The sequence below is a fragment of the Carya illinoinensis genome, chromosome 7 (genome assembly GCF_018687715.1).
Source record: "Carya illinoinensis cultivar Pawnee chromosome 7, C.illinoinensisPawnee_v1, whole genome shotgun sequence".
Classification (NCBI taxonomy): domain Eukaryota; kingdom Viridiplantae; phylum Streptophyta; class Magnoliopsida; order Fagales; family Juglandaceae; genus Carya; species Carya illinoinensis.
Genome location: NC_056758.1, coordinates 41,687,841 through 41,714,281, shown reverse-complemented (window position 1 = coordinate 41,714,281; position 26,441 = coordinate 41,687,841). Strand labels below are relative to the sequence as shown.

Below are 26,441 nucleotides of genomic sequence, written 5' to 3'. Positions count from 1 at the left end.
ATTAACTAACCTAATACAAATTCCCCATCATGTATATATGTATATAGTATATATATTATAATTTATATATAAATATAATTTATAATTTATATCATTGACCATATAAATTTTTTTTAATAGTTAGTTACATAATTTACATTAATAATTTACTTAATTTTAATTTAGTAATTTAAATAAAATGTTTAATCGATTTATTTAGAAAAAAATAAAAAAATAATTGGATCGGACCGAATGTACCTATTGAACGGGACCGGACCGAAAGCACCCACTAAATGTTCGATCTGGTCCGATCTGAAAAAAATGATGGACCGAATTAGATCGGACCGTTTTCACTCCTAAACCCTCCACTTCCAAGCTTCACACGGGTTGACCCGGATCAGGTCGATTCGGGTCGAGCCAAGGCACAGGACGGATAATTATAAAAGAGCGTCTATCTTGCGCACGGTTAAAAAAGGTATACCCATAACCCAACTCAGCATAGTCCAGCCCGGCCCCCAGTAAACCCTCGTCCAAAACCCTTATCAGCCTTCTGCCTCCCTCTCCCTCTCTATCTTGCCTCTCTCTATCTTTAGAGGCGAAGCAGAAAACAAGAATTGAAAGAATGGCAAGTGAATGAAACCGCCGCTGGCGATGATTAATCTACAGAGGAAATCGTTATTGGTCAGCACTGCCACTTACTCTTCGTCCGTGTTCTCAAAACCTTCCACAACTTCATCTCCTCGACTCACCTCAATGTCCAAGGTTACCCAATCATTCTCACTTCGCTCTTTCTTTATCACCTTTTCCACTCTGGTTTCCAATAAACTGCCAAAAAGGAAAAGAGAACGAAAAAGAAAAATAAGAGCCTGATGGTATTGAGAGGGCTATGTTTCTATATTATCGTACCTGAAGGATTTCTGTTCTATTGGTTGCTGAGAAATTTTAAGAATGCATTCCAATACCCATTACATATAATCTTTAAAAGACATGGCAATGTAAAGAAAATAAGAAATATAGAATCTTGAAATTCCTAGTCCTTTTCCACAAATTTCTATTAAGTTTCTTGTCTTTCTTGTTAAAAGAAAAAATATCGAGTTTCTGTTGTTGCCTTTTGAGAATATTGTAAAGTATTGGAACTTCTTTCCCTTTGTTTCTTTCCTTTGAAGTTGAAGGTGTTCTTCCTTTTCTCCTTCTTCTTCTTCCTCTTCTTCTTCTTCTCTCTTTTTTTTTTTTTTCCGAAAAAAAACAACTTCTATTAAATTCACGCTGTTTTCAGTTTCCGTTTTATAAAACTTTGTTTCTTTGTCGTTATATTTGATCATTCGTGTTTCCTATTAATATGAATACACGGACTTTCTATGGGATCTGTTTACGTGCTGAGTTAAAAGCAGAAGAAAAGTGAAAGCGAAATTACCGTTGAACTCACAATTTCATTTTCCGGAATAGAAAATTATCAGAGAAAGTCAGGTTGATTTCCTTTACTTTGTTATCTCGGAAACCAGAGGCTGATATTGGTTCCTTATTTGGATTTATGAAGAGGTTTGAACTGATTTTAAAATTGCGGTGCTATTATGTCCATCCACATTTGATGCGGAATATTCTTGTATTGCCGTGTGGTTTTTGGTACAGTTGCAGCACAGGGGACTCCATGCAAACCCAAGAACCTACTTACCGTGTTCTCCATTTAGAGTTGGTAATGGCAACAGATACAGAAGAGCGTCTCAGCTTAAGTTTGACCGACACAGAGTATCTTGCAGGATCTCAACTAACCTTGCCAAGGCTGGGACAGATTCTCATCTTTTCCAAAGCTCTCTTGATGGTTCTCAGAATGCTTTCCACTTAAGACCTGGGTTCCTGAATTGCATGGCACCTCTAAATAGTGTTATTTATGGGTCTCTAAACAGAGGTTTCAGAAGGAGTTTATCTACTTATGGAAGCTTGGCTCAGAGGTTCTTTTCTCAAGATGCCAGTTTAACAAATAGATATGAAAATGTTGGTGTTCGTGGCAAAGAGGGTGATGGGAAGTCCTTGGGCTTCCAACCATTTAGTGAACACAGGAAACGAGCAAAAGCATTGGCTGCTCACAGGAAAAAAACAGCTGCAAATTTGAATATTTCAGGCTCTAAAGATGTTGACATGATGACTTCTAGTGAACAGTTAGTGGGAGATGGGGGTAAGGATGTGAAGCTGGGATCAAATATTTCAATTTCTCCTGTTAAAAGTGATAATCAGAACACTGAAGTTCAGGGGAAACAAAAGCAGCACTCAAGAAGCAAGAAAAACAAGGTGCATAAAGTTGCTGCTAATGTTTCAGAAGAAGCAGTTAAAGCAACAGGAACCCAAAGTTCTTCTCAAGCAAAGACGCCGAATGCTGGCAAAAGAGGCAAGAATTCCACACAGGCGTTAGAGGTTAGCGGTTACTAATTTGTAGGATCACCAAATTGATTTATTTATATAAAACAAGATGTAACCACATCAAAGTTAAGTTCTTTATTTCATTAGAATATTTAAGCTAACGCCTCAGTTTTTCAGAAGAGTTCAGTTGGGAAAACACGTGTTGAAGTGCTTGATAGTTCTGCTTCAAGAAAAGCTCAGTTGAATGAGAGAAATGAGAACTCTTGTATAAAGGTGAAATCTGTCAAAGCAGCTAACAAGTCACCAAATAAACAGAATTCACAAGAGAGAGGCAATTTGAATAATCAGGGTCCGAAGGCATTGAAACAGCTATATTCCCCCCTTGTGAAATCTGTAGTGGTGGTAGAGTCTGTAACAAAGGCTAGGGTTATTCAGGGCTACCTTGGTGATATGTATGAAGTATTGCCTAGCTATGGTCATGTAAGAGACCTGGCTGCAAGGTCAGGATCTGTGCGGCCTGATGATGACTTTAGCATGGTGTGGGAGGTCCCATCTGCCGCCTGGACTCATCTGAAGAGCATCAAGGTTGCACTGAGTGGGTATGGTTCTCATTGCTTTCAATCACCTCGAACTATTTTAGAGCAGAAGTATTGCACAGACTAGATAAGCACAGTGGAGCATTTATCTTTTGTTATACATATCACCTTATGTTTAATTTTAAGTTTGAGGTGAGTGGCGTTTTTTCTTTTTGTGGTCATTTTCATAATAATTAGTGATGCTGATGTATTATGTTAATATTGTTAGTTTTTATGTGGTTTTCATTATTATCTCTAACTTACTTGTGCTTTTCTGTTTCTGAATTTTCTCATTCCTGTTGCCTCGTTTCTCAGAGCAGAAAATCTTATCCTTGCATCAGATCCAGACCGTGAAGGAGAGGCTATTGCCTGGCACATCATTGAGATGCTGCAGCAACAGGATGCTTTACGTGAAGACATTAACATTTCACGGGTTGTCTTTCATGAAATAACGGAGTCCTCCATCAAAAGTGCTCTCGAAGCTCCAAGAGAAATTGATGTAAACTTGGTTCATGCTTATCTTGCACGGCGTGCTCTCGATTATTTGATTGGATTTAACATTTCACCATTATTATGGAGGAAACTACCTGGTTGCCAGTCCGCTGGGCGAGTACAATCTGCTGCCCTTGCTCTTATATGTGACAGGGAAATGGAAATTGATGAATTTAAACCTCAGGAGTATTGGAGTATTGAGGTGAAGATGAACCAATATGGACCGGGTTCTTTAGTGAATGGCTTTTCTTTCCCAGCACGCTTGACGCAATATGATTCTAAAAAGTTGAATCAGTTTTCAATCAGCTCTGATACAGAGGCCAAGGAAATTGAGCGGAAGATTAGTTCAGCAAAATTTAAAGTGGTCAGCTCTAAAAGAAACAAAATGCGGAAAAACCCACCAACACCATATATAACATCAACACTTCAGCAGGATGCCGCAAACAAATTACATTTTACTGCGACATATACAATGAAGGTCAGGAAAGTCGTGTTTATTTATCTCTTCTCCGGATTTTATATTCGTAGCATTTTTGTTTTATAAAATTACTATTACATTTTATGAAGATGCTCTTGGCTTAAGGCTTGATGCAATTTATTCTGTTTCCGATATCCCCTTATCTAAAATCAAAAGCTTACAGGTTAGTATAAGGCTAAGCTACCCAGAAAAGAACTATAAGGCTAAGCTAGTATCTGATTAGAATAGATTTGAAAATCTCTACCCCAAATTGGGTGCCTGCTCTTGTATACATCCCGTGTACTTGGTTGTGCCCCTTTGCACTTTCAATAAAATTGTATAGAAAAAAGTAATGAATGTATGAGGAAAATCTTGCTTGAGCATTGACTTTTATTGCTGACAAGTAGTAATATTTCGCGAGATGAGATGTATTCTGGAGCCTCTCACTTACGTTATCATGTGAATGCAGCTTGCACAAAAACTTTATGAAGGGGTTCAATTATCTGACGCTAAGGCAGCAGGTCTGATAACATACATCAGAACAGATGGACTACACGTAGGTATCACTTTGGCTGCGTGATATTTCTATGTAATACTTGGTTACTACATGAAGTGTTTCATCATTTCCCCTGATGCCTATTGGTGGCTGAATTCATTTAGCTGCATAAAATTTTGACTTTTTTTGTGGAGTATAAGTAACTAATCTATCTAATTCTTGTGACGGTCAATTATTTTTTTTAGCAAAACATTTTTTTTATAAGTAAAAATATTATATATATCAATAGGAGTGACCAGATATGCTGTACGTATACAAGAAAACACCTAGTCCATACTAGAGAGCTAGTGAAACACTATCCAAAAACTCCAAGTTTTAATTAGAATGGAACACACCTCCCCAATCCTTGCCCATTGTTCCCCATAGAACTAATCCTCTACCCGAAAACCCCACTACAAGAATGTCTTCACAATGCCCTCCCTCTAGTCTTCCTTTGACTTAAGCTACCTCCCTTAGCATTGTAGTTGATTGCCCATGAAAGACGTTTTAACTCCCTACTTTTCTTAAAATGTGATTTAGTTTCATGCGCGTGGCTCGCTTCAATCGTAGTGAGTAGTTCTTTAATTTCGTCTTCATATCCTCCACATGTAAGCTTCAGGATTTGCTAAAACCCGTTAACTTGACTTAGAACCCAACCCGATGGTGACCCCTCTATATCGTTTAACGGAGGAAGAGAAACCAAGGGAACGACATTATTCCCAGACACAGTACCCAATTGCACTCCCGACTCTAAACCTTCCTCCACACGAGACACCAACGACAAACTTTCCTTCCTGTCATATGGTTGCTCGAAAACAATATGGTTGTTGTCCATTGTTTTTTGTCACCATTACAGGTTCCTCCCTCCCCTCAACATTGCTTGTATGTACTCCATCCCATGACGATCCTTTTTGAGCCACTTTGTCAGACTGTATTGCTCCTTTAGGAGGCACAGAATAGGTAGGGGAAACACAACCTTTTGTAACCCTATTTGCATCGTCTAAAAGAGGCTTGATTGTTTCTTCCAAAGTTTTCAAGACCCTGTATGGACCCCATCTTGAACTAAAAATGAACCCTGGATAGAAGTACCAACCTCATTTGCAACTAGTGCCTGAGGCCCTACTGCTCCCTCTGGAGGAATAGTGACACTGGCATGGACAAAGATGCTAGGGTCCAACGACCCTATCTGTGACGGCGTTGAAGCCTTTGCGGGCACACTTGTGGCCTTCAGACTCGAAGGATCTACCCCCTGCCCTCCCTCATCCATTCTCGACCCACCACCACAACTAGGTCTAGCCCCCTATCCACTTTAATCATCAGATCTCTCACATACTCCATAACTCCCTTCAATTGAGCATTAATATCCCACAAGACTTCCTGCACTTCTCCCAATATCACCTGATAGCCTTTGTCTCCTACAAGTGCCTTCCCCTTTCGTTCTATCACTAAGCTGATCTAGGCTGGACTACCCGCCATTGACCTCAACACCATAGTAGTCAAAGCACCTTTAACTCAGGAAGACCTTCCCACTATTTTTCCATCAACAAACTCCCCACTGTTTGCATGCTTCAGAAATGTGGCTTTGGACCCAGTAACACTACGAATGGACTGAATAAAGCCTCTCCATCCAAAGCCAATTGCGCCTTCCAGAATCACCAACAAACCTTTCCTCATTCCATTCTGGAATTCTGAGAATCGCTGAAAGCTGCCCCTTGAATTTTAAAAACTCCATTACCCATCCTTAGCTCTCTAAAGAAACCTTCACGATAGTTAAGTTCTAAACAATCCTCAATCCCCTTAGCTACCCATGAAGCTATCATCCCATCTAGACACATGAACTTAGCTATCCTTTTGCCATGTTCAGAGATATGAAAACTATTACTTCCCTCTTTCGTAAAAACAAAAGTTTTTGATTCCATTTTCAACCACCTTTCACCTTCTAACTGAGATGAATCCACATCGCCTGTCATCATCTTCAAATCCCAAAACCCAAATAAGAGATAACCTACTGCTCCCTCTTCATCCTCTTAAGGAAAAAAACAGTTCAGTGCCCACAAAAAAAATGACTGCAGAAAAACCGGTTCCCGAAAAGAAGTTTGTCGTTGAAATGCCCTTGAGAGGTCGTCAAAGCCCGTCGGATGTTTTTGGAAGCCACAAAGACCTTGCACTTGATAGATCTTGGCAAAAAGAAAAGAAAAGAAAAAAAAACCCAAAATCCGGTTGCCCGATAAAGTCTAATGGTAGATGGCTAGAAAAGATCGCCGGGACCCGTTGCACCCTTTAGTGAAGTCGCATAGGCACAATACCACCAGTGGCTCCTCCGAGACTACACAAAAAAGAAACTCAGAAAGAACAAAAAAACCGAGGTCGCTGGAAGGGTTTCCGGTGCCCGGATACCTTTGGGAGATGTCATCGATGCCTGCTGGCCTAACTGTGTTGGGCGTGAAGTGGCACTCGCTGGACCATGGATGGCGGCAGTATCTCGAGGGTTCTCTCTCTCTCTCTCTCTTCATGGTACCCATCATTTTTAGCTAGCTCATTGCTGCCTTCCTTAAGGGCTTGTGGAATGCAACTTTGGATGTCACTGGTGAAGACGACACTTTTGCCTTGGCATGGCGAGGATGAGACAAATGTAGCCAGATTGCTCGTCATATGATGGGTTGCCCCATTGTAAATGTAAAAAACAATTTATAATCTAGCTTGGAAGATGAATACATGATACCCATGTGATGAGTTGTTTGATGTAGAGCAAAACTTGAGTTGTAATGCTGTGGACATACGATAGCCATTTCTCCAGAGAGAGAAAAATTGGTATACATACCCAAGTCAATCATTGAGGAGAATCCAAGATAGTTCCATAGGATTGCTTCTGCTATTGATAAGAAGACCAGTGCTTTAGGTTATGAAACTAAGGCCACTTGTTGATTATTTTGAATATACTTCCCATAGATTTGTTGGAAAAGAGGTATTTATGGCTAGTAGCAACCCCACTTACCATCCAAGTTGGGTTCTTGAATCTAGATACTGTCGCTACTCATCATGTGTCCACATCGATCATGGTTTAGCTCATATGGGTCATGTGAAGGTGGGTATGTCTTGATGGGAAAGAATTCCATGAGTCAAATCATTGGTGGTATGGTGCAATTAAGGATGTTTGATGGAATTGTGAGAATACTTGAATAAAGCACCTGTGAGAGCGAACTTGTTTGTGTGTACAATGGCTTTAAGGCAGGTTCTATCTTGGATAATGTAAGAAGGTGATGACTTGTAGCAATGATTGGTGTTGTATTTGCAAGAAGAGTAGTACTTTATGGAACATGGCTTCAGCCTTTTTCGGATTGTTTGGGCCATGCCCTTCCAGGTGATGGGTATAGTAGCTCATTGGAAAGGGCAGTTTGGGTTTGGCCATGGTTGACTTCTCAGCTTTAAGTCTTGAGTTGGATTTGGTTGACCTACCTTTAGTAGGGGGAGATTTCACTTGGTCTAATGGGAGGGCTTGGTCTAGGTTGGACAGATTTATTGTCTCTCCTTGGGAGGCTCACTTTTCTAACCTATGCCAAAAACGTCCCCCTAGGTTGTGTTCTAATCATTTTCCCATCTTATTGGATTATGGGGTTCTCCACGAGGGGCGGAGATACTTTAAATTCGAGAACATATGGCTGAAGGTCGATGGGTTTACGGACAAGGTTAGATCATGGTGGTCCTCATATCAATTTTTGGTTTTATTTTAATTGGAAAATTTAAAGCTCTGAAAAATGACCTGAGAAAATGGAATATGGAAGTATGGAACATTGATGACTAGCGGAACATTCTGTTTCAGGAGTTGCAATGTTTTGATGAAAAAGAGGTTGATTGAGCCCTCCTAGTTGAAGACAAGGCAAGGAAAATGGTTGTTTTATCTAAGCTGGAAAAAATCACTCTTATGGAGTAGATCTCTTTGAGACAACTATCTCGAGCTCCTTGGTTGAAGGAAGGGTACAAGAGCACAAAGTTTTTCTACAGAGTAGCTAATTCCCACCGAAGAAATAACGTTATTGAGGTTCTTCATTCGGAAGGTAGGTCATTACGGACATAGTCGATATTAAGGATCACATTGTTCACTTTTATGATAAGCTTCTCACGGAGTAATACCATTGGAGCCCTAAGGTTGACAGGCTAGTTTTTTATTCGATTGATTAGTCAAGTGCGGCTTGGTTAGAGAGATCATTTGAAGAGTATGAGGTGCTTAGTATGTTAAAAGGGATGGAGAAAGACAAAGCACGGGGCCCAGATGGCTTGACAATAGCTTTCTTTTAGGTTTGTTGGGACATTGCTAGGCAGGACATCATGAAAGTTTTTCTTGAATTTCACTCGTTAATGAAATTTGAGAAAATTTTTAACGCTTCATTCATTGCCTTTATTCCAAAAAGGGCTAAGTCGGTGGAGGTGAAAGACTTCTTTCCCCTAAGTTTGGTGAGGGGGGTATACATGATCATTTCAAAAGTTTTAGTTAAGCGGTTGAGTGAGGTTATGGGGAAGATCATCTCGAAGTCACAAAATGTTTTCGTTAAGGGAAGACAAATCCTTGACTTGGTTCTTATTGCTAATGAATGCTTGGACAGTAGAGTCAGAGCCGACACCCCGTATTCTATGTAAACTGGATATGGAGAAGGCTTTTGATCATGTTAATTGAGACTTTTTGGAACCCCTAGGAGTTGGCTCAAGTGCTAAAGGGCTTGAGGGTATGCTCCCCTCAAGTCTAAGGTTCAAATCCCCTTGAGTGCAAACAATCTCTACGGGCCATCGGATTGAAAGATTTTCCCTTAGAATTACCCAAGGTGCCCTTGCGGGAAACTCCTTACTGAGGGCCTACGCAGTGTGCACCCATAGCATTAGTTGAAACACTGTTCTTGGACACCTGTTGCCAATAAAAAAGGGGGACTTTTTGGTGTATTTACTTGGTAGGTATGGTTTTGGGGAGAGATGGTGTTAGTTGATGAAACATTGCATAACAACTGTCAGAGTCTAGGTTTTGGTTAATGGCACTTCGGAAGGTTTCTTTAATAGCTCTCAGGGCTTAAGACAAGGGGATCCTTTATCTCTTCTTCTGTTCATTTAGTTATGGATGTGTTGAGTAGAATGTTGAAGGTGGTGGCGGATGGGGGCTTTATCTAGGGTTTCTTGGTGGGTGGTTCATTGCATGGTAGCTTAATTGTCTCTCACCTCCTCTTTGTTGATGACACGCAGATTCTTTGTGAACTGGACCCCAATCAGATTTGTTTTGTGAGGGCTCTTTTGCTTTGCTTGAAGCTGCCTCTGGTCTTAGATGAATTTATTGAAATCTGAAATGGTTCATGTTGGCTTGGTTAATAATTTCAATGAATTAGCTGCCATCTTGGGCTGCGAGGTGTCATCCTTGCCTATGAAGTACCTTGGTCTCCCTTTGGGGGCTCCTCATAAATCCAAGGCAATGTGGGATGGGATTGTTGAAAAGATCGAATGTAGATTGGCAGGTTGGAAGATGATTTACTTGTCCAAATGTGGTAGAATCACCTTAAGCAAGAGCACGTTATCCAATCTCCCAACATACTTTCTATCTTTATTTCCTTTGTCTACAAGGGTGGCAAATAGACTGGAGAAGATTTTTCGTGATTTCTTGTGGGTAGGTTTAGAGGATGAGAAAAAAATTCCATTTGATTAAGTGAGAGGATAAGATCTGTACCTTTTATCTTGTGGCGGGTTGGGGGTTAGAAAATTGAGAACCTTCAATAATTCACTATTAGGAAAATGGTTATGGCGGTATCATCCAAAGGGGATGCTCTTTGGAGGAATGTTGTCGATGTTAAATATGAGAGTATTTGGGGAAGTTGGTGCTTTAATGAAGTAAGAGGGGCTTATGATGTGGGTGTTTGGAAATTTATACGCAATGGTTGGGAAGATTTCTTTAGCAATTTCAGATTCGAGCTGGGAAGGGAAGCACGAATCAGATTCTGGTATGATATTTGGTGTGGTGATGCTGCCTTGAAGAATGCTTGCCCCTTTCTTTATAGGATTGCATTGGATAAGGATGCCTTTGTGGCTGACAACGTGGACATTTCTACTGATTCTTTTCAATGGTTTGTGAGGTTTATTAGAGCTTTTTAGGATTGGGAGGTGGTGGATATTACTGATTTTTACAGTGTGTTAGCATTGAATTTAAAGGCTATAGGGGAGGACAAGTGGCTTTGGTTACATATGGGGCATAAGCACTTCTTGGTTAGATCCTATTATAAGATTATGTCGACCCATTTTTCCATTGCCTTCCCTTGGAAGTGCATTTGGAGGAGTAATGTTCATTTCAAGGTTGCTTTCTTCAGCTGGCTGGCATCCCACATGAAAATATTGACTACTAACAGGCTGAGGAAGCGTGGCTTCTATATAATAGATTGGTGGTTCATGTGCAAAAGTAATGGGGAATCGGTAGATCATCCTACTCTTCACTGTGAAGTAGTTAAGGTTTTGTGGGATGAAATCTTCACTAAGCTCAATGTTGCATGGGTAATGCCTAGGATGGTGATAGATTTGTTGTCATGTTGGAGAGGAATTCGTGGCAATCATTACATCGCGGCTGTTTGGAAGATGTTACATCTATGTTTAATGTAGTGTACTTGAAATGAGAGGAATAGTCGTTGTTTCGACAATAGGGAACGCTCAACGGAAGGTTTCAGGGATTTTTTCTTTCATACATTGTTGCTTTGGGCTTTAGCTATTGTATTGAATGGGACGAGTTTTAATGACTTTTATGCTGTTTCTCACAGCACTTAGCTTGTAATTAGTTTCATCTTCTGTATACTTCCTGTTTACTTATAAAAAAAGAAAGAAAGGGCAGTTTGATAGTCATTAGCATGCATTATTATAACACCACAAATCCCCCTTGAAATCTACAGCTTTGGCCCATAGAAATAAAGTTTTAACAAACAGTAATCTAAATTCTAATCTCCTCCAATGAATGCTCGTTGTCTTCAAAAGTTCGGTCATTTTGCTCCTGCCATAGGCACTAAAGAATACAAATAGGAACCATCTTTCACACAACTGTGATTTGTGGAATACCTCCCAAGTTTGTCCAACTGGCCAGAACCTCAACCACCGTAGTAGGCATAACCTAGGCTAGTTCTAACCTTCTGAAAACATCTTACAATAACGTCTAGCAATCTCTCAATGTAGTAGAAAATTATCCACAGTCTTACCACTTTTTTGGCACATACAACACTAGTGCACTATGATCTCCCTGCCTTTTTGTAAATTTTCCCTTGTCAAAATGTTACCCAAAGAAATTGTCCAAACAAAAAATGTCACCTTGGGAAGCACCTTATTACTCCAAATCCTTCTCCATGGGAAGTGGTTGTTTTGCGGTTGTGTGAGGGACTTACAGAAAGAACGAATCGAGAATTTACCTTTTCTAGCGGGTACCTGCCACAAAGAGTGTCAATTTCTTGAGTACTTCGGTCTTATAGAGTAGAAGATTATGAAAAAATCTGAAAAGCTGCCAACTTCCCAATTTTGGGCTGCCCTAGTGAAACTCACATTCCACTGGGCTAAGTTACCTGACATCTCCATGAGGTCATCCACTAATGCTTCTTTCTCAAATGCAATCCTGAAAGTTGTAGGGAATGAGTCCTTAAGGGCGTAATCCCCACACCATAAATTGTACCAGAATTTTATTCTAGAGCTGTCTCTCATCACAATTCTAGCGTGGCAAGCAAAAAACCCCACCCTAGTCTAATGTGCTTCCATACGCCCACTCTATAAACCCCATGTATCTCCCAAGTGTTCCACCCCCTAAACCACCATACTTGAAGTCAATCACCAACTTTCATAAAGCTTCTCGTTCCATATTATGCTGTCACAGCCATAGTGCTCTTGATTAGGGGATCCTACCACCTTTTGACAGATATAATCTCTTCCAACCTGCCAATCTACGTTTAATCTTCTCAATTACTACATCCCAAATAGATTTAGCCTTGGAAGTGGCCTTGAAAGGAAGGCCAAGGTAATTCATGGGAAAAGAGGAGACCTTACATCCAAGAGTGTTAGCTAACAACCGGATGTTGCGAACAGTACCAATTGGAAGCAACTCTGACTTGGCAAAGTTCACTTTCAAATCTAATACAACTTCAAGGCAAAGTAGAAGTGACTTTAACTCCCGAATCTGGTTTTGTTCTACCTCACAAAATATCAAAAAGGTCAAAGTATCATCTGCAAGCTACAAATGAGAAATGTTTAGAGTACCCTCAGTTGGTGTCACCAACTGAAAACCCAGCCAAAAAGCCACTGTTAACCATAGCAGAGATCATTCTACTAAGTGCCTTTATGACAATGACAAAAAGAAGTGGGGACAAAGAATACCCTTGCCTTAGACCTTGAGAGTTGTTAAAGAAGCCAATTGAGCTACCATTCACCAAAGCTGAGAACCTTAACGTCAATATGCAGCACCTAATCCAAGAGTGCCACCTCTCCTAAGCAAATATAGTAGGAAGTCTCAATTAGCATGATCATAAGCTTTCTCCATGTTCAACTTCCATAAGATACCCAAGTTGACAGATTTTAATCTACTATCTAGACATCCATTGGCGATGAGTACTGAGTCCAATATTTGTCTTCCCCTTACAAATGCGTTTTGGGTTTTCGTAATGACCCTCCCCAAGACCTCCCCTAGGTGATGCGAGTAAATTATGAAAGTAGTCTGTTACTTCTTTGCATCGTTAAGTGATAATGGTTGCTTGGTGGTTATTAGGTGTATTCCGTGTATACTTCTTGTGAACTTGGGCTGTGCCTTTTACTTGTAAAAAAAATGGCCACTCCAACTGGTGAAATGGTTATGCGAATTCACTAATCTATATTGCCATTGTTAGCTTAGAATCCTTATTGATTCTGAATGCTTCCTGTAGTTCTATAGAATATAGTAATTGAATGTTAATTATGGATGCTTCAATGTGATACCCTTTCCCCTTTTGTGATGTGTGCATGTGTTCACTAGGGCTCCATGTTCCGCCAATATTGTTAATTCTATTGCGAAGATGCTCCTTTTGTGCTGTCTGATAAAACACCTTTTATTTTCTATCTCAGATGTCCGATGAAGCTGTTAAGGACATTCGCGCTCTGGTAATTGAAAGGTGACATATGAAGTTGTCCACATTTACATATTTTTAATATTCTGATATGTATGTGCAGCCATGTATATTCATGGGCTCTACAAGAGTGACGATTTACTAAGCTATTGGTTGCTTTTGTTAATCTGGATGTGTATATTTTGTGGTGTTTTGGAAGTGGTGGCAAAAGCAACTGCTTACCACTTTTGAAAGGTCATACTTGTTTACAATCATTGAAAGGCCAAGCTCGCTAATTGTTGAGGAAAAGTAAATTTCGGGTAAATGCAGGTATGGACAAGTGTTTGCATCAGAGCATGCTCGCAAATATTTTAAGAAGGTGAAGAATGCTCAAGAGGCCCACGAAGCAATTAGACCCACTGATATTCGGAGGTTACCATGTAAATAATTTGATTTTTCATGACAATTTTAGTTTGTAATGCAAATTTAATGTTTCTGATTTTACCCTCTAATAGACTCTGAGAGTCAATTGAACACAATTTTTTTTTTTTTTTTTTCAAATTGGCTTTCAGCAATGCTTGTTGGAGTACTTGATGAAGATTCCATGAAGTTATACACTCTTATTTGGTCAAGGACAGTTGCATGCCAAATGGAACCCGCTATCATAGAGCAGGTTCAAATATAAATTTCTTTTTAATATTTATGTAAATTATCCCTTATTCAAGTCAGCAAAGCCAGATTCTGAATAAAAGAATTGCACTCTTTGTTTGGACTTATTTGTTTCCAATTGTGGCTTGTTTCTCCTTTCCAACAGTACTTGTTCTTAATTTCAGTCATCGTTTTGCTAACATTTCTCTCTTTATCAAACCAGATGCTACTGGATGTTGGAAATGATGATGAATCAATTGTTTTGCGATCTGCATGCTCACGAGTTGAATTTCTTGGGTATCAGGCAGTTTTTGAGGTATAACCTATACTACTATCTTAGGACTATCTGTTTGGTAATATTTCTGCAAATGTGTAAATGTGTCTTGAGAAAAAAGCGTGGAATGGAATTAATGAGTTGAATGCTTGGTCTAGCCAAGGTTTAAAGTGGTTTGCCATTTTCGGTTTTTGACAGTTGCCTGATAGTGGATCATGAAACTTTATTTTTTAACACATTTATTGAAGTAATGGAGCTTGTAAGATTTATACATCGTGTTTATTGTGTACTCTCTGCTGTTAATCTTTTTTTCATCATTAAGAAGTGACTAATAACATTAGAAAGAAGAAACAGAAGGAAGGAGTACGAAAACCTTCAAGTCGATGAGTACAGTTACTATTCTGAAGTTCATTAATTAAGTTTGCTGCTTCTCTTTTTTTTAATTATTATTATTATTATTTTCTGCTATTTGCATTAAAAGTTGCATCAATTTATTTCTGCACACCTTGTCTAGTGAAATCAAACATGTGCTACCTATGTATGGCTGTGTGCAAGTGTATGGAAATGATGATGGCCATGATATTTACATATAATAGGGGTGAAAACCGACGTAGTTGGTGCGGTTTTGGTCCAAAGCCGACGCCGCACTGACGGCATTTTGAGATGTTCAGAACCGGCCAATTGGGGGGAGAAAACTAGCAGCCTTGGTGTTGGCATGAGTCAGTGCGGTTCTTCTGTTTGCCATAGGTATCACTATGAAGGAGGAGGGGAGCGGCAGGCTTTGCCGTCGGTGGCACTGATTCTGAAAGAAGAAGAAGAGGGAATGAGAAGATGAGGGAAAAAGAAGAAATGGGGGCTGATTAATCCCAAGTCGAAACGAAGGCAAATGGCGCCGTTTCACCTAATTTATTTTATAAAAGTTAGAACTAAAATGATGTTGTTTCACTCACTTAAGTGAAACGGCATCGTTTTATATACGTATGATATAAAAATATATATAATCAGCCGGTTCGGCGGTTTGATATTGGTTCAAACTGGAACCAAACCGGCTGACATTGGTTTTGAGTCATTTCTACAGCCGGCCGACTGGTTCTATGTCAGTTTCAGCTGGTTCTGTACTCTGGCGGCTGGTTCGTGTTGTCACGACCGGTTTCCTTGCTTTTTGTAAAGCCCTAATATATAAAGCCATTCTTATGGATAGAATTTGAAACTATTTTTCATGTTGATTATAACACAAAGGAGCTTGTCATGAGAAGGAATGGAGCTGTTCAAAGTTTATTAGGGATTCCCTACTAGATAATGCCCTGTCATATTGCAGTTCCTAATCAGATCCAGTTGGGCCTGGGTTTGAAGTATATTCTTCGGCTGCCAATTTATTGTGTTGTTCTCTGAGTTCTATTGATGGATTTTCATTGCTGGAGATAATTTTTTAGTCCACTTCTATTGAGTTTGGTGGCCATGACACACTCTCTTTCGATATAGTTTTCTGTAATTCATACAAATTGGAGATGCCTCGGTAATTAATAGTGATTGTGCTCATCTTTCTTGAGTTTTGATTTTAAATTTTGTGATTGTGACAATAGTTTCTTTCACTTTCTTCCATGTATTTGGCTTTGACATGTCTGAGGGTATATATGTTTGCATGAGTTTTTTTGTTGTTAATCGTGGTTGGGATTTAAAATCGAATCTGTATAAGAAGTCCGGTTAACATTTTTTAGCCACTATGCCTACCTTTCATTATATTCTACTTGATCTGGAATTTGCATCGCTTTATGTATCTATTCAGTTGACTTACATGTGATTTATATGAGCTTTATTTTAATTCAGCACTTTGTTGCTTGTTATATGTGAGATTGTCTCTTTTGTCCTTCTATTTATTTTTCTAGGATGTGGAAGTTGAAGCAATCCAAAGTAAAGAAAAGGAAGAGAATGATCGCAACGAGGCTTTTGGAATTCTTAGTTTATTGAAGGTAGTAAATTCTCATTCCTAGTATTTTTTATGAGAGGAATGATATTAGATTATACTTTGAATAGGTGTTCTTTCTTAATTCCGTTCTTCACGTACCAAAGGTGGCATATGCATCCTCCCGACTGCTAGGAAAGACAGTACCACTCTTTTTTTTATGGGTCGACAGTACCATATTAATTCATATCTTTAATGAGGCTAGCCACAGACTTTGATGGATCATGAGGCCAATATTTAACTTGACTACGAGTTTTGCATGAATATGTCTCTTAAATTTATTTAACGTTAGTAATTTTTTATACATGTTCTCTGGAGTGTAACTTTATTAACTTGTTTGTAGTGTGGAGACCCATTGTGTCTTGGTGGAGTGGAACTGAAGCAGCACTGTACCCAGCCTCCGTCACGCTACTCTGAGGCATCATTGGTACATAATCAGCAACCTTCTCAATATCTGTAGCATTTAAGAACATGTTTCTCTCTATGACGTTGTTCCCCAATGACGTAGCCTTCATCTTGTCATGCCTTGTCATGCCCAAATAGAAACTTTGTGTAATAACTGTTCTGTAACAGCCTAGTACAATATAAACAAAGATGTAGAAAGCCAAGCCTGCAATATTTGCAAAGGTTCTGTTGCATGTCTGCACTTCGTCTTCTTCTTCTTTTGGTTTTTTGATCTATCTGCCAACAGCCTCTTAATATATTTTCATTGGCTTCTCTTAATATATTTTTAATCGGGTCAGTTCCCATTGGTTCTTGCATATTTTGTATTGTCTTTTACGGTTACTCTAGACTAAGGCCGCAAGGGCTCCTTTAAACCTGCTTGTAACTTTTATAATTGTAGTTTAGCACAATTTTAGTACTATTTTTTTAATGAGCTGAGCATGAGCAATATTGGGGTTTCAGCTTGAAAAGATTTGCTACCATTTATTTTTTATAACTTAATTTCTGAGTTGTCTCACTTTGCATGCTTCCTGTGTACTTGGGTATTGCCTAGTTTCATCGTATTCAATAAAGATAATTACTTATCAAAAAACTTAATTCCTAAGTTGTCTTCAGCAAGAACACACCTATTATACGAGGAAATCAATTCTTCTAACCTGCCTCAATTGTTTGCCTCTTTGTCACTTCGCTGATTTAAGTATTCTGCACCCAGCCTGTCTATACATGCCACAATTGAATTTTTTAGCTTCAATCCAACCCCATGAGAATTCCACCAAATGATTGGTATATTTAGTAAACACATGGGATTATCTAAACCTGAATGGCTTGTTTGTTTTTAGAGCTGGGTTTGAGTTAAAGCTGGATGGCTTGTCTTGAGCTCAAGCCAGGCTTAACAAAGGTACTTTCTAGCTGGCCAACCTCAAAAAATCTCTAATTTGCCTTGTTTTGAGTCATTTGCAGCCTTGTCCAAACTTTCTTCTGGAAATGTTGATGTCTTTGCCTATGTACCTATCAAAAGAAAAAAAAGATTGATGGCCTTGTCTATGTGTTAGGTTGTTCTTTTGTTCTCCTGAAGTATTTAAAAGACAGTTTGTGCACAACTATATTTTTGATGCTGGAGGAGCTCAATAATTTATTTTTATAATGCTCTTTTCCTCTGGACAGTCTCTATAAACTTTAATGTACGAGCTTGATTTTCTTCTATATTTTTTATACTCAGATAAGTGACTGTCTTGTATACTTCCTGAGTACTTCGACGTGTCTCGTTATTAATATGGTTTTATTGCTTATAAAAACTTATCTTTCATAAAAAAATATTTTTCTTGTTTTGATAATTTACTCTCTCAAAAGTTGCATTTGCTATCTAATGTGATAATACTGTGGCTTGAGTGGAAACTGTCCCACTTACACACATGCATGGTTTTGCTATCATGTACGAACTACTGTCTTATGTTGGGTTTCTCTTTTTCTTCTAATACTATCTTGAAATTTATAGGTTAAGAAGCTAGAGGAGCTTGGAATCGGAAGACCTTCGACATATGCCAGCACACTAAAAGTTTTACAGGTAAGTAGTGCGCAAATGGTCAAACGAATATATATTATATCTATTGATATTTATATATACATAGCGTGAGGGTTACTTATCAATATATTTTGCTGAGGGTTGTATAGCGTGAGGGTTACTTATCAATATATTTTGCTGAGGGTTGTACTGTAATTTAATTGTCAAATTGACAGATCTTTGCATTATGTTCTTAGGATTGTGTTCCTTTGTTGTACCCTTTTACTTTAGGTTTTAATGGGTGGAATTCCTTTTTAAGGGCCTTTTCCGTTCTTCACTAAAGTCTCTTTTTCTAAGATATTATATTGACTAGAGTGGCAGTATTTGAATTTATCATAAGACACAGTATGCCTATAATACTGCATATGATTATTACTTGAAAATGATTCTCGTCTGCTTTCATGAACTAGTGAAATTTTGGTGAGTCAGTGCAAAAATAAAAATATATCTATTGGACATTCTTCATCAGCATTGATGTGTAATCTTTGATTTGTACGTGTTCAAATTTGTCGAAACTTACTTGTCTTGTCTGTATTTTTCTCCATTGTTTTGGCTGTTGACTTATTTTGTTTTATCTTCTTATCTATCCTCGGCATCAGGACAGAAACTATGTGACTGTGAAAAGCCGTGTATTGCATCCAGAATTTCGTGGTCGCATGGTATTTTCTGGCCTTGCCACTAAATACTTAGATTTATTATCCTGTCAGTGATCGTGTGGGCATCTAAATACTGCATTTTTGCTGGAACAGTCTAATACTATTGCCATTTTTCTATAAAGACTACTTATACTGGGGGTTTCATTTCTGCTTATATAAGGGGCTATTTCGAACGGCAATATTTCAAGAATTTTATCTTTTTAGTGTATATGTGGGTCAGAAGTCAGTTTCTACAAAACTACTAAAAAATTCCGTTCGGACTGGTCTTATCAGAATGCTTTCTAGTCATGGGTATTTAATACTCTCAGGATTCTAACATGTTGAAGTTTCAAAATCCTTCATTTTAGTTTTTTCTGTTCTTTTGCAAATTGGGTGTTTCTGAAATTGCTAAAAAGCATGGGATGAAGGTGAGCTTCCAGTTTTTGTCAGACCTGAAATCTCCACTTTTGAAAGTTGTCCCTATAACCAATTAGGAACATCAATCAATAACAATGACCCGGCACTTTCTCAAGTTATCCATGGTCAAGTTCTTCCCAAGAGAGGCTGTCCAAAAGAAGAAGGCAACCTTTAGAGGCGACTTATTCCTCCACATACTTCTTCAAGTAAAAGAGTTGTTTTGAAAAGTCATGGCCTCAAAAAAAGAACGCCCACAGAATTTCCTTTGCTAAGAGGGAATCCAAAGCGTCTCATTTCTTCATTGCTTACATCTGTGGAGTATAGCAAGTTGAAAAATTCTGTGAAGTCACCAGCTTTCTAATCTTGGACCGATTTGTCATTATTCTATATATCCACTAGAAATTTAATAGTTTCTCTTGTTGTGGATTCTTTTGGATCACTTTTTTTCTTCTCAATGTTTTCCATTCATGCCTTGTTATTGATTAACAGTTCCTATTTATATCATGCTTAATGTTGTATTTCTGGAATGCTATTGAAATATTTGTCTTCCTCTTCTATAATCTGCTTTTGTTTGATTATCTAGGTGTCAGCATTTCTTTGTCACCATTTTTCAGAGGTCACAGAATACAGTTTCACTGCCGACATGGAGACTGAGGTAACGTAGTTGCACTTTTTGTTGCATACTTTGCTCTGGTTGTAATTAGCTAGCGTTTCTTTGTGAAATTTTCAATGTACCATCTTCCTTTGTGTTGCGTTATGATTCATACATTTAGTTAAATGATGACTCACCGTACTTTATCTCTATTTTCTTATAGGTAAAATAAAGTTATATTAATAAAAGAAAAAGGCATAGTCCAAGTACACAGGAGTATACAAAGGAAACACCTGGTTAAACATTAGGAACTAGAAAAAGCTAACCTTACCTTATCTCTTATCACACAATTGATTCAGAATTGGATAGCTTTTCAACCCTTTTTTTCTTGTTATTGATTTCTTTAACTCTTGCGCCAGCTTGATAATGTTTCTGCTGGATTAACTGAATGGAAAGGCCTTCTCAGAGATTATTGGACAAGATTCAGCTCATATTGTGATCGTGCTAGTAGCGTCCATATTCACCAGGTTGGCTTTCTTTCGTTGAAGGTTCTGAGTGTGCTATCCCCATGGCAGGAACTTTCAATTACTATTGCTTAAAAATATTTGCAGGTGGAGAAAATGTTGGAGAAAAAGTTTGGGGATTCCTTATTTGATTCTCTCCCAGATAAAAGCAGAACATGCCCAAGGTATGTATATGGCACATGCTTCCATTTCTGTGTTCTGTGGGAACTGAAAAATGTACATAATTATGAAAAGGAGCAGTGACTTCTGTCTGAAGTGCTAATTTTTTTTGGCTTTTTAATGGTGAATATCTTGCATGTATGGTATTGGATCCATGACCTCACACTCAACCTTCTGTTAATGGGGAAGGTGAGGCCATTTGGTCCGGTGACAATTTGGTTTACTGTTAAAAATGATTAATTTGACATTTGTACTGTGTTCGGATGCTTCAGATTTCAGAGGAAAATAATTTGTTTACTTTTTATCCTCTTTCATCAGATTATATGCTCCTTTGATTTGATTAATTCCTTGCATCTGTGTGTCAAGCCTTGAGTATATATCACTAACTAATTTTTTTTTAGCGGTAAACAAGTTTTTATTGATCAAAAGAGTAGGTAGGAGCTCAAGTATACAGGACACATACAAGAGCAACACCTAAGTGTGCTAGGTTAGTGATACAAGGAATTCATGGAAGGTCATGCCATGAAAATCAGTTACAATCGACCAATGGAGTAAACTTATCCATTGACCGCTCTTGGTCTTCAAAGCTTCTTTCATTCCTCTCCCTCCAAATGCACTACCATAGACATCGGTACCATCTTCGATATTGATGCAGTTTGAGAGTTGTCCTGAATGCCTCTCCAAGAAGCTAGGAGGTCGCTTACCCTTCCCCAAGCTAGTCCCAACCGAGCAAAAACTTCATTCCACAAAGTCATTATAATCTCACAATAAAGTAGTAGATGGTCAACGGAGCTCTTCTTGCACATACAACACCAATCCGTGACTATGATTTGATGTTTCCTCAAGTTGTCTAGAGTGAGAATCTTCCCCTAAGAAACCATCCATTAAAAAAATGCTGCCTTCAGATCACTAACTTATTAACATAAAAAATTCTGATTTTCTGCTTTAAGAGGCTTTTGAAAATAATCGAGATTTCTAGATATGCAAATACGCTAGCCCCCTCCAAAAAATTAGCACACCATGCATGCAACTTTCTATTTTACACCCCAAGGACGTTAGTTTGTGGTACACTTGGATTAAATGTTATCCTCACACATCTTTTAAGCAAAATACGGGATATACTGTTGTTCATACAGTTTTTTAATGATCAAATTCTTCAATAGAATTTTAATTTGAAGCACTCAATTTATGGACAAATTGATATTGGTGAGCATGATGGGCATGGTAAGGAGACAAACCAGTGATGAGCTTGCCAAATTATGTGTTCCACAGTTTCTAAGTAAAGATGTGGAGTAATAGCAAATTCCACCACAGATGCAACACCAGGAAATTGTTCTGATGTAATTTAATATGATTTGATTTCTTGTTTTTGTGGAGTTATTGCAGTTCTTAGCTCTAATATGATGCTTTAATATTTTGTTTCAAAATTTCCTTTCACACGTTTTTTTATTTCTTCACTCTTCAATGGTCTTATGGTAATGTTTGTCTGGACACGTCTCAGTTGTATGGAGGGCACTTTGATTTTCAAAGTAAGCAGATATGGTGCTGGATATTTTATTGGTTGTGATCAACACCCAAAGTGCAAGTGAGTACGAAACTGCATGATAACAGCTTAATTTCTGTGTTATATGCCTAAAAGTTCTTCATACATGTTCTACTTAAATCCGTGCCAGTGATAGTGTCAATAGTGACGAAAAACTCCTTATTGATTATCTGTTATTTGTTCTGGTTGCTGTGAATAGATATATTGCCAAGACATTATATGGTGATGATGACGAAGAAGTTGCTCCTCAAAAGAACAACATAGAGGAGCCAAAAGTGCTGGGTATTAATCCTGGTTCCACCGAAAAGGTTTGGATTGAATTTTGGTCTTGGAATAACTTGTTTTATGTTATCAGTGGAGTTTGATTTGTTTTGATTATTTATTGTACAAGTCAAGCGCAAATGTTCTATCCTTTCAGGTCCTTTTGAAGAATGGTCCATATGGATTCTATGTACAGCTTGGTGAAGACAGGAAGGGATACCTGCCTAAAAGAACCTCTGTTTCCCATGTATGTAACATCATTTTTGACGACCTTTTGGAACCAACTCGTGTCTTTTTGCAAGCTTTTGCATTGAAGTGGATCCTATTATATATATGCATATATATATATATATCTATCTTTGCATCTTTCATGTTTCAAGCAAATATCATAATTCATAATTCCCATTTGTTGTCTGTTGGCACGCTCATGTGCTCCTCTCTGGTCATGCTGTGAGGAATATTGTTTATCTTGTCAACAAATGAATTGTGTTTGTATGTGTTTTTTTTTAGCAAAATGATTATCAAGGGGAATTAAAGTACTGAATTTTTTTTTATTTTTACGAGGAATACCATAAACCGTGCGGACGCAACATATCAACTGTAACCTATTACCTTATATAAAAAAAAAAAAAAAAACTTATTTACCATCAGGGTGCAACCTAGTGGTCAAAGGGTGAGCTTAGGATGAGCTGTAGACTCATACATCTTGGGTTCGCTTCACACTATGTATTGCCTACACCATTCTGGCGGTTGGGGTCATGTACTCCCTAAGGATGTTCCCAAGGGTTCTTCCTTGGCAAGGTTACACATCCTGAAACAAAAAATAAATAACTAAATATGGCAACTTTTCATTCTCTTCTGGGATTTCTTTCATGTTGTTTAATGGACATCACCTTTTTAGTCTATCTGCTTCCCAACTTTTTTGGTGGTTCATTACCCTTTCTAAAGCCGTATTTTTCACCAAATTCTAATTCAGGTCCCTTTCTTTCTGCTTCCATTCGTATTCAGTCTTTTTTTTTTTTTCTTTTCAGAATTCTCTTATATGGATTGATTGTCAGCTCCCAGTATGATTAAATTGTATCAACCATGGTAAAACTGAATGTTTATGGTCTTGCTTAATTAGCTGTTTTTGTATGTTAGTGGTCATGCTTGAACATCTCTTTACTTGTCTTACCATTGCCATTGTTTTGCCCTTTTTCTTCCCTAGTTTCTCCCATGCAAACGCTCTTAATGTGATACTTTTAATTGGGTTTATGTACTTTAAAATTAGGGAAAACTAAAAATCTGTTTTTTTCAGATAAAGAATGTGGAGTCTATTACTATTGAAGATGCTCTTGAGTTGCTGCGCTACCCTGTGACATTGGTATGGTTGTCATTCTCTAAATTGAGTTTTCTTTTGTTTATTTCTTTATGTATTGCTGAGCTTATTCATTTGAACGTCTTCTTAGGGGAACCATCCAAAGGATGGACAACCAGTAGTGTTAAGGCTTGCAAAGCTGGGATTTACCATTAGACATCGACGTTCAAATGCTCCAGTCCCCAAGGTATGCTTCTATTTGTTTAGCATTTTGCTGTAACATGGTGGTCATCAGACAAACAATTTTTTTAAGTTTAGTTGCTATGGTTTTTTTGATAAGTTTAGTCGCTATGCAGTTCAAAGCTTTGTCATAATTTTATTTTGCAGTATCTGAGATGTGATGATGTAAAGGCACTAAATGTTTAGATGGGAAATGTAAAAGGGGATCTAGGATGGAAGAATAATACTTCACCTAAAATGTGTCGAGGCACATAACACGTGATAAATACGACAAAAGTTTGTTTGTTATAACACCTAAATGTCATAACTTATTGATGGACTGTGTTCTGAAATGTGTGCTGTTTTGATTATTTGTTTGTTTGCTTACGATGAGCTCGAAACTAAAAACATTACGTGAGTGCTTCCAATGTATGCGTGAGCTTGTTGTAATACCATTTCCTCAGGTTCTTTAGCGATGTCTTTGCAAATTTTGGCTCTATTAACTTCAAGTGATTATCAATGTGAGGCTTACCATGGTTAATTTTAAAATAATGGATTCGTGTTCTGAAATGTTCAGAATGTGAAGCCAAATGACATCACCCTCGAGAAAGCATTGGAGCTCTTGTCGAGTAAAGATGTTAGACGATGTGGCCGACCTAAGAACAAACCAAAGGTTGAAGAAGCTGCACGGGCCATGTAGCCTCGGCAAATAGTAGAAGACTGCAAGTTCTTTGCAGACTATTAACTTATGAATACTAAATAGTGGCCAATTGTCCACTCTGCAACAAGATTTGATCAATGCTGGAGCATCAACTTCCATCACCTGGAGATTCGTTTGTGCATCAAGAAGAGGTGCGCGCATACACAGACTGTGATAGTAATTAGTCTTTTTGTAATTCTTTTTGTATGATCATGTCAAACTAATGATATCGGTTGAGATATGCAACTAGCATTTATTCGAAAAAGGGGGAAGAGCTTCTGTCTGATCCCTGGAGTTTTGATGTCTTTATTGAAGTAAGCATATATTCCTTGTACCTAGAATATATATTCCTTTTAAGTTTTTAATATTTTAATGATTTATTTTGTGTTAGGAAATTGTTCTCTTTGTTTGCGGAGTTTTTTATTAAACATTAAGCAACCCTCTGCCGTCTTTTTCACTAGCTATGAACACTAGTTCTTGCTTTCAAATTCTTTGTCCTTTTATTGGAGTTTTCATTCAACAAAGCTGATAAATCAATGTGGCTAAATGTAATATGTTAAATATATTTTTCTATAATAAAAAGAGTTCTTCTATTCATCGTTATTATACCTCATGCTTGCATGTGTGATGAGGATGATCAGGTGTGATAAGCATGATGAGTAGAATTTTTCTAGCAAAAATCAATCATATTTAATTCTATCATATTAACACAAATTGTTAAATCTAAAAAGTTAATTATATAAATATTAATTTAATTTTTAATGAGATGTTTTTAATTATATAAATATAAAAAAAGTTCTTATAATAATATTTTAAAGAATAATAATACACCTTTAATGCTTTTTCCATCTTTATCATTTTATTTCAAATTAAGAATAGTTATGTGAAATTAAATTTATTTTAATAAAATGATATAATTTCATTAGTTGCTGTTGTAAAATAATTATGAAATAACTTTATTTGTAAAAGAGTTATAACTTTATTATTTCTTGAATAATAATGCTTTTACTGTCTTTATAATTTTATATAGTCGTATGGTTTTACTATCTTTATAATTCTATAGTTATGTAAAATTAAAATTATTTTAATAAAATGAAATAATTTCATTAGTTGTCGTAGTAAAATAAAATAATTGTAAAAGAGATAACTTTATTGGACCTGTCAGGACCATTGGAATAATGAGAATTTTGTAAATAGTAATAGGATAGTTTGTGAGATATTTTGATTTGCGTATTTTTTAAAATTTGGAAAATGAGGGAGAAAGTTAAACAAAAAATATTATATAGTTAAAATATTGTTAAAATATGGCTTTATAATATTATTATTGTTTGGAGATTTAAAAAAGTTGAATTGTTTTTTATTTGAAAGTTTAGGAAAGTTGTAATAATTTAGTTTTAAAAAGTTGTAATTATTAATTTAAAAATTTTATAGTTAAAATATATTTAGGAATGAGATAAGATAAGATGAGAATTTTAAAATAAAATCTATTTCCAAACAAGCCCTAGAAAAGGAACCAAATTATGTACTGAATAGTGTATTGAGATTTTTATAAATACTAGTAGTTGGGCAGCGTCCAATAGACGTTCGTCCAGTGTATAGAAATATTATTTTTAAGAATTAATACTGTTTTTATTAAGGAAAAAAATTTGATTAATAATATAATGCTTTTAGAAAAAAATTAATTTCTAACATCAAATAGTAAGATAGACTTAAATCAGTTTTAAAACATTTAGAATTAAAATTTTA

General features: G+C 37.3%; 1 protein-coding gene across 3 annotated transcripts; it reads left to right on the top strand.

The window, feature by feature from the left end:
• The first annotated feature begins 461 nt into the window (after window positions 1-461).
• On the top strand, window positions 462-25,085 carry LOC122317561 (DNA topoisomerase 1). Of its 3 annotated transcripts, none has more exons than XM_043134709.1 (22): window positions 463-741; window positions 1,609-2,388; window positions 2,515-2,933; window positions 3,225-3,879; window positions 4,328-4,414; window positions 13,478-13,524; window positions 13,789-13,898; window positions 14,031-14,131; window positions 14,330-14,422; window positions 16,267-16,350; window positions 16,687-16,770; window positions 18,283-18,351; window positions 18,948-19,007; window positions 19,984-20,055; window positions 20,412-20,519; window positions 20,604-20,680; window positions 22,177-22,260; window positions 22,418-22,526; window positions 22,637-22,726; window positions 23,777-23,842; window positions 23,928-24,023; window positions 24,573-25,085. In XM_043134709.1, the coding sequence occupies exons 1-22, from the start codon at window positions 613-615 to the stop codon at window positions 24,693-24,695; spliced, it is 3,543 nt and encodes a 1,180-aa protein (XP_042990643.1). In that variant the 5' UTR covers window positions 463-612; the 3' UTR covers window positions 24,696-25,085. The 3 variants fall into 3 exon arrangements, with proteins under 3 accessions (XP_042990644.1, XP_042990643.1, XP_042990642.1); XM_043134708.1 differs by having other exon boundaries at window positions 2,512-2,933; XM_043134710.1 differs by lacking the exon at window positions 18,948-19,007 and having other exon boundaries at window positions 462-741; window positions 2,512-2,933.
• Window positions 25,086-26,441: the final 1,356 nt, after the last annotated feature.

What these genes read in the sequence shown, in the direction of transcription:
- LOC122317561 (XM_043134708.1), top strand. Translation starts at nt 613, where the DNA reads ATGAAACCGCCGCTGGCGATGATTAATCTACAGAGGAAATCGTTATTG. An exon ending in CTGCCGACATGGAGACTGAG is followed by an intron (nt 20,056 to 20,411) that starts GTAACGTAGTTG and finishes CTCTTGCGCCAG; the next exon opens with CTTGATAATGTTTCTGCTGG. An exon ending in ATCCTGGTTCCACCGAAAAG is followed by an intron (nt 22,527 to 22,636) that starts GTTTGGATTGAA and finishes CTATCCTTTCAG; the next exon opens with GTCCTTTTGAAGAATGGTCC.